The sequence below is a fragment of the Eucyclogobius newberryi genome, unplaced genomic scaffold, assembly GCF_026437365.1.
Source record: "Eucyclogobius newberryi isolate DKJ021-1_F unplaced genomic scaffold, fEucNew1.0.hap1 SCAF_17, whole genome shotgun sequence".
NCBI classification, from domain to species: Eukaryota; Metazoa; Chordata; class Actinopteri; order Gobiiformes; family Gobiidae; genus Eucyclogobius; species Eucyclogobius newberryi.
The window spans coordinates 27,262,472-27,271,336 of NW_027315801.1; the positions used below are offsets into that span (position 1 = coordinate 27,262,472).

Here is an 8,865-nt window from a genome sequence, read left to right on the forward strand (position 1 = left end):
GCCTGACCTTTAGACCTCACATCACCAAAAATGACAACATGCCAGACCGATGGATATTTTATTCATTGGATTGGATTAATATTGCAATAGCTGCCCACATTGCGCTGTGTATTTGTGTTGGGACTACCCTCTTCAGCCTTTTGAAATACAAATGAAAAGTGTATAAACAGGAAAGGTGAATACTTTAACAAGACGGCAACATGTTGGTATCAGAAAATGTGACTTTTTACCCATAAAAGCAATTTAACTGAAACAAATTTCATGCACTGTTGGTAGAACCATTCCAGAATCCCATTCTGCAAAACAGTCTAAATTAGTCATACAAATAATAGCGTGAAGTCTCTGCACAATATTTTTCACCAAACATAGAAGTTTTTAATGATTAGACTCAGGCATACAAGAAGCACACCAAGAACTGTTTTTCATTATTGATTGAAACATGATTAATTTAAATTCTGGTAATACAGTTGTATAAAAACATATTACAGTATATAGCTACAAGGGCAAGGGGACACAAGCCAATTTCAACGTCTGAATATATATCAAGTGCTAAATGTGTGCCACATCAGTGCAGGGCCAGGTGATTTGTTGCAGAAAAGGAACAGCCAAGTAAAACCAAAAGATGAGGTTATAAGCTGCGGAAAAGTACAATCCCTACAGTCTGAAGACCAGATATTGTGAAAAGAACTGGATGTTCCAATTCAGTGATACTGCAATGACAGAGCTGCAATTTCCACGTAATATTTCAGAAAATAGAATGTACTAAATTCAATTGTGTGTTGCGGCCAACCAGCCCGCTCTCTGACCTGGCCTTTATTGTGGTGGACAGGTGGAGCGACCTCGGCTCCTGTGCGTATTGATTATGAGTGGTTTGTTTGCATTAGGTTGAGGCAGGAGGGATTCTTGTCGGGTGTTTGGCAATGAGAACAAGGACAGAGGCAAGACATAATTAGCTCTGAGATAAAAGGGCTACATTCACGCATAACGCATGGAGCATAGCTGTTGATGCTCGCAAAGTGTACCTCAAGCTCACCACTCACAAGACTGAAATATTTAGAGGGAAATATATGCAAATTTGTGTCAATTATTATCCAGGCAAAGTTTAGCCAAGTTTCTTTAAACTGCTGAAGCAAAATTGTAATGAATACTTGGGAGCCACATAGAAACTACTACAAAGATAAAAGAATCACAATTTTTTTTTTTTTTTTTTAAAGGAAGCTATGGTAAAAGTGACTTGATTCTAGTACGTATGTTCGGAATAAAAAAATGACCATGAATCAAGACCCCGGTAATTGTTATCGAACTGCTATACATTCACCTCGAAAATATCCCTTTGCCAAGTATGGTCGGACCTGTCCATAAGTCTGGGACTGATTAAATGACTGGAATAAAACGCAGCAGGGCTCTGATCCAAGGCCCCTGGACGAGGATCACTGGACCTGATAATGTATTCAGTGGGTTCACACAGGTGTAATAAAAGTATAGTGTATGTGCACGGACCTATTTATGATCTCATAAAACAAACCCCTCTTGACTTTCTTCTGAAACTGAATCAAATAGACTTGAATTGCATTGTTTTGTTTTAATCCCTACTTGAATTTTTGAGGGACATAAGTTTCAGTTCTCGTTTATGTTTTAGCTTTGATATAAAACTCCAATGAATCAAATGTTGTTCAATCCTCGAAATAAAAACCTTTTACGATTCATTCAAATCTGTTAACATGTTGTTCTGTAGAGATTGTTCTCACTGCCATAACAAATGCAATGGCTTCTCTGCTCACACCATATGATAAATTGGTGAATCTAAACTGGTGACATGGTTGTCTGTCTTTACGTTGATAAGTTTAAAAGCTAGCACACTATGATTTTTGCAGGGATAGGCTATGCCCCTCATTATTTACCATTTTAAAACAGAATTAAATAATGAAAAGTACCTAATTTTCATTGAAAACAGTGAAATAAAGAAGTAGGTATTTAAACCTTTCTAACTTATCCCTCGCTTTCACAAACCTTTTGGCACATCACTTGTACTCACATGCATGAATTTATTTGGACACTAGCACAGCTTTAGAACAGCTTTTTAGACACAAAAGTGAAGCAGGGTAAACCACCCTTGCAGAGTCAATCAGCTTCCATCTTAAAAGCATCATACAGTGACACACATGGCTCTTTCTGAAAACATCATATCCCACTAATGTCTTTTATTATTGTTCTTTGTTGAATCCACAAATTGCAATAAGGGTGACTTCATTAAGGTCAGTTTGCCTGAATGAGTCAGATAAGCTGCCATTGCTTAAACCACTTGTGAGTTTTCAGCAGTATACTTCTGATCATGTTCATTGAATTAAAGGAACTACCTGGGGTCACACAGTAAGAGGCAATGGAGGAATGCATATAAAAGAAAGCCACTGGTGACGTAAGCCCATTATTTTAGTCTTAGTAACGAACACATTCATTACGTCTGTGGGTGTACTTAAAGGTGGCACACTTGGAAAAAACCAAGTCACCCAATTAGTATGAACATGAGCAGATATAGTAGTCAGAAAAAAATCTTTTAACCACTAGGGTCAGCTCAGGTGCTTTTAAGGTTGTCTAGTACTTTAGCATTAGCACCAAACTTTGCAGCTTATACATTTAACCTTTTGGCGAACGTAGATAAGCAAAAAACTCCTTTACATTGAGAATTTGATTTTCAGACATGAGGAAATGCGTTATTTGCTTACCGCAGCACAAAAATAATTGACGCCCCAGTCATTTTAGACGGCGAGTTGAAACAAAACAACACCTACTAGTACACAGTCATCATAGTTTATCATCTGGATTTAAAAAAACAATGATATGCAACACTCAAATTTGCTCATAACATAAAAATAGTAAAACAGGTGCACTAGTGGAGTATATTATCTGGTGTGCAATGCAAAACATACCAACAATTTGCTTGCTTATTGGCTTACAGCCTTGAGTGGAATAGATCTTTGACTATGTCCATTTGTGAGCTGGATTAGAGACAAACACACACACAGACAAGTCAAATTCACTCATTTCACACTTAAGTCCAGTAAAGAATCACAATTTGATTCACACCCGGACTCCAGTTTGCTTACCCCTGTGCAACTGTTCACCCCTCTGCAAAGCCACTGTACATGCACAATGCTATAAAAGTGCAGCATAGTAAGAGCAGAGCGCACCGAGCAGGGACTACCCATGACACGGTGACAAGATGGAATTCACCTGCATTCAATTGTGACTTAACCCTCCGTCCTGTGCAAAAGGAGATGCAACCTAAAATGTCATGCTGCACTCCCCGATGTAAATGTCAAACGGATAAAAATCAATTTCATGATTTATCCGGAGGCCTCTACTTTCAAAACAGACAAACTTTACCATCCTTTAAGACGCTATACAACTCTCTTTTGATTAAAAAAAAAAAAAAAAGGAAAAGGAAAAGAAAAGAAAGCAAAACAGTATTGCAATAAAACTTCACATATTTCTATTGTCTAAAGTAAAATTACACAAAAAATCAAAAATAATCGTTAGTGTATAAATAAATAAAACTTCTATTAGAGGTCAATTCTACGGCAAATATATACATCTCATTACTGAATCTCCAGGAAACAACCATCAGAAACTCTAGCCTAATCTTTGATAACTTTTTCACTTTTGTCGCATTGTTACTTCACATTTTTAACACGCCATGGAAGGCAGAGAAATAAAAACATCTTCGTTTCGAATCGGCCTCACCATGGAAACAGTATCGATCAACTCTTGGGGGTCGTCTGAAAAATCTATCCCTCACGTCAGCTTCCCAGCATAAACTGTTCACTAGCGACGCTCTCAACTTCGACAGACATGCCATTTTTAGGCAACAGGGCAATGAAAATCCACAATCACTATTTAGCCTCCCCGAAGAGCTGGTTATCATTGCAGGGGAGAGGGTGAGATGAACTGATAGGAGGGAAAGAAAGAGAGAGAGCGGTCAGTGTCTGGAAGTCTGAAAGTCTAAGTCCATTGAAGTGCTGAAGGAAGATAAGGCAGTGTAATTGAAATCGACAGGAAGCTTAAAACTTTGAATGGGGCTTAATGGATGAGGTGGCAGTGGCGCTCAAAGTTGAATACAACAAATAAAACGATATTTGAAAACGAAACAAATAAAGTGGAGTTGAAAATCGGGGGGGAAAGTATCATGGCTTGTGAAGCTGAGAATCACCAGCATTTTTTTATGCAATATATCCAAATTTAGATGTTGTGAATGTTGTTTTGCAGATTATCTATGGAGGTTTCACACTGACTGTTGCCATAGCAAATAACTATTTAAAATAAAATATGATTCATCTTTTGAAAGGAGACGTATGAGGAGTATATACATTTGTTTCTATATCTCCCACTTCAATGTTCCAACCCTTTAAAATGTTATTATTTTAAATTCATTAATGTTTGGTCTATAACATGTACTACTACTACATACATGAAGTACTCTTTTTTTTTTTTAACTCAGACCAGTATCTTCAAATTGAAAATGGCTTCCGGGTGGCAGCTAAAAGTCTCAATTTCAAAAACATTATCCAGATCACTAACCTTTGAAAACATTTTCTACCATTGGTCAATAATAGCATTTTGTTTTTAGACTATGTTGAACATTTCCTTTTTTAATTTATGGGAAATGATTCCACTGGTATACAAAGTTCACACAAATTTTCAGAGTCTAATATTAAATGGTTTGAATATACAAAACAACACTTGACAAAGCAGGCAAATTGATTTGTAAAATTCCCTGACAGCGGCAGATTAAGCCATTGAGGTGCACTTTCTGCTTTGGACATTTGTGAATTCAGATGAGATTTGATGGATCAGAGTTTTTTTCTTTGCTGTACACACTCCAACATGACCAAATCAAACACTGAAAGGCTAATGATTATACAAGAGCTGTGAGATCTCACTCGTGCTGTGTATTGATTATTCAGTGTCATGCAGCCTCACGTCTTATTTATCACATCATTATCAATACGTTCTTCAATGTTTGGAAAAATATGCTGGCTCAAGGGCAAATGGGTTTACAGCAGAGCACAATTTTATCCATCCTCCCGTGGATAGACTGCACTGATTAGATCCTGGTCCCCGGCGACGGAAAGTTATGCACAGTGAGTGGCGGTGCTAATGCAGGACACGGCTTCATGACAACTGCTGTCAATCTGCACATCTCAAGGATCGCTAGCACACTAAACCTACTCTATTGCTGGCTTAACACTTGAGATGCCAACGAAAAGGGATCATACACAAAGCTATTATGTTGCGTTACAATTCTTGTATTCATTTAATTGTTTCCTTCATAAATCACTGATATTGTTATACACAATGATGAACATAATAGGCATTGTCATTACAAGAAAGGCGCAATTCTTCTTTCTTTTTTTTTTTTTTAACAATTACAGTTACAAAAATGTCCTCAAAACCTAATAGTAAAAGAAGAACTTCTAATTCACATGTAAAAAGCACTAATATTTGCATGACAGTGTCTATTATTTTTGAAATACTGAAAATAGAAGATATAAAGAACATAAAATGATAGATAACAATAGTTTGGACCTCAGTCAAGGCTCTAGTCTTGCAATAGTAAAAACAGTGCTCAGACCTTGAATTACAGAATCTTTTTAAATAACTCTTCACAGCCATAACACATCTTTCAAAACTCTAAAAAACTTTAGTGTGTGATGTTACTTTCTTTCATCTATACACCCCTCTCAAGATTGCTTACAGCATGCTTGCAGACAACTCCCTCTCTTGACAATTGGAGACTTGGGAATAATCAGTTGACATGACAGCCCCAGCCCCCGGGACCACCTTCAACACACCATTAGACTTATAGAAGGCAATAAACAAAGAAGTATGTACTGATGCACAAACAACTACAAGGGCTCATATTTAGGGATTAAAGGAGACATATGATGCAAAACTGACATTTAAGAGCATTTGACCATGTTATAATTGTTTCCCCTTCTCATTAACCCACTCAAAGTTGTAATTAGAGTGAGTCAAGCAAGTTTAAATCATCTTCATTCTCCTGCAATCAAGGCACCATTGCTACGCTACATACTCAGATTTTTTTTAAACTTAATCAGTGATATAAGTGGAATTCATAATATATGCATAGTGCCAAACCATGCAGAACATAATTTTAAATATCCTCACATAAGCCTCTAACTCTTTTTGTTGTTGTGTGTTACTTTTAATGGTGGTTGGCAACTGAAAATGTGAAATTACTGCCACCTACTGTAGTTGTACGTCTTCAAAGTATGTGTTTTACGCTATACCTTAGAATTTTTATTTTTAAAAAGGCGGGGAGGGAAAGAGAGAGAAAACTCCATAACGCTTATAATTTTCACACCTCCCTTATTTATTTATCTTTTACCAGTATAAAAAGCACCTCAATGTTACTCTATACTCTCTACACATAATGCATAATGGAACCACTAAACCTCAGAGGAGATAAAACCATGAGAGAAAAGCAAGAGAGCTGGGTCACTAATAGCATGTTAAGCACTTTGCTCTTGCACTTGCAGTTAAACAGCTCCTCAAAGACAAAGCAATGGTCAGCTTAATTGAACAACACACCAAACGACACAACTGTGAGTTACAACCTCCAACCACAATTTTTGAAGACCATCATCACCATCAGTTTATAGACTACTCTGCACATAAAATCTATATTAACACAACTAGGCTCATTTAGTTGTGGTTTAGCCTGATTGGACGTACTTCTAGTCAAGTCTTTTTAAACATCAACCCCGATTTGCACCTTGATGTATTCCCAGTAATTAGTTATTTTGCTATTGAGATGTGCTTTCAATATTTAATGGCATGTACGGGTGCCCTGCTGTGCTCCTCATTCCAATACAGCAACAGCAGCCATCATCTGATGCTACGCCCAAGAGTGAGAAAGATGGGCTCTTCATAAACCCCCACTAGCTACAAAATCTTGAAACTACAGGGTGGGTGATATCCATTCTAATTAATTGCAGCTATTGAGTCAATTAGAGTGCAGAAGAGTTGGAAACAAGCTCATTTCCAAACATAGAAAAAACTGGTTTTGCTGCATTTACAGCTACAAAATTACTGCAATTGCTGCAATTACTTCTTAAAGCCTTGCAGTCACAACCATTGCAGGACAGTATCTCTTTAATACTTTTATCACAAACCACCAGGCCAAAGCTGCCAGAGTGATAGAAAACATACCCCAAGACAACGTGAAGAACTGGTGAGAGCGTTTGTCATAAATCATAATTATTGCGCTGAATAACGATTTCAGTTTTTGACCCAGAATGTAATTATTTCCTTTAATTTTAGCTCTATAAGCTTTATTGCGTCTTTGTAAAAGTCGGCGCACAATATTGCTCCTACGATCCCAAATGCCTTTACTGTGTTCTCTCATTTTTCCTGAGGCTTCGGTCCAGGGCACCGAGCCAGGGAAAACTTGCTCATATATTATCATGTGCGTTCTCACGAGGAAGAGCAGTTTGGGGGTGTGATAGTGTGTCAGCCTGTCACTGCATCTAACGCACACTCTCGTTCCCAAAGTCTGAGCGGAACAGACGGGAGCTGTTCTTTCAGCACCCATGGGGACACGCCACAGCGCAGTCAGCTGTCTAAATCTGAGGAGGCAACGGGGAGAGTTCGTGTAGCTCACAGTTATAATATCGTAAGAGATATTTGGACATGGTAATATAAGCCGATTAGAAGTATAATGAGCCCAATCTAACCCCTTGTAGGCTTATCAAATGTGTCAACCTAAAATCTGTAAATTAGCCCACATCCAGTACTGGCCCTATAGAATATGATTACGTTAATTGGCTTTCACAATATCTGGTTTGAAATTAAATATAGAGCTCCACATCCACGCGTATGTCCTGTAGCTATGGTAGGAGCCATTAACAGGAGCAATCACTGTAGTCTTGCCTTCTCCTATAGAGACCGTACTATTTTTAAAGACTTGCCTGAAAGAGGCGTAGGATGTTGGCGACCATGATCGATACAGAACTCGCCGATGCTCCAATGACTCCTACTACTTTTTCTGGTTTCACAAAAACCGGTGGCTCTCCGTTTGTGCACCGAACATCAGATGTGTCTTTCGTGATCAGGGCTTGGACAAAAGTTAATGACTGCTCCAACGCGTAGGTATCCCGGGAGCAAGTGTCCAGAACCCGTGCGCCAAGGGTGATGTTGGGTAGTAGTTGATCGTCCTGGTTTATCTGATCTAACGCGTACATCATTGCTTCGAGACGCTGGATGCCATTCTCTTTTTTCAGGTCCCCACAGGAGATGCCATCGGCCCCTCTGGCGTGCACGGGGAAGAGCCCGCCGAGAGTCAGATGCCCATCTGTCCGTATTGAGTGAGGCGCGTAAGTCTCCTGTGCCAGGGCGTCCAAAAACAATTCCACAAGGCAAAATGTTCCCCAAACAAGTTTCAGATAACGAGCCATTGTTGCTTTGAAGAAAAAAGAAACCGGACTTCAGGGAGGGAAAAAAGCGTCTTAATATGAAGAAAACGAATTCATGCTGGTCACCGAAGAGAGTCAACAAGCACAGCTAAAGAAAGAGTGGGAGACCTCACGGAGTAAGAGCCGCAGCTTGTTGAATAGTGAAGACGGGGATTCTCCTCCATCACATGCCAAATCCATCAGCAAAAACTAACACCATCTCCAAAGATGAAGCCGGAAAGCACACAGGCAGCTTTACGTGAGAAGTGCAAAAATAGACTAAGGGAAGCGGACAAATGATGTAAATGAGCCGGAGCAAAAAGAGGACTACAGTCGGGGTTTGTTAGATGTAGACCGGCAGAAGTCGGGGACATTCCTCGTGTTTAGCCCAACT

General features: G+C 38.9%; 1 protein-coding gene across 1 annotated transcript in view; it reads right to left on the bottom strand.

Annotated features, from left to right (window-relative positions):
• The window catches only part of LOC140363272 (metabotropic glutamate receptor 7-like), a 101,808-nt gene extending 93,305 nt beyond the window's left edge, over positions 1-8,503 (bottom strand). The window contains exon 1 of the mRNA XM_072449745.1: positions 7,989-8,503. Coding sequence (XP_072305846.1) covers positions 7,989-8,474 — 486 coding nt within the window. The 5' untranslated portion in view covers positions 8,475-8,503. The remainder of the gene's footprint in view (positions 1-7,988) is intronic.
• Positions 8,504-8,865: the final 362 nt, after the last annotated feature.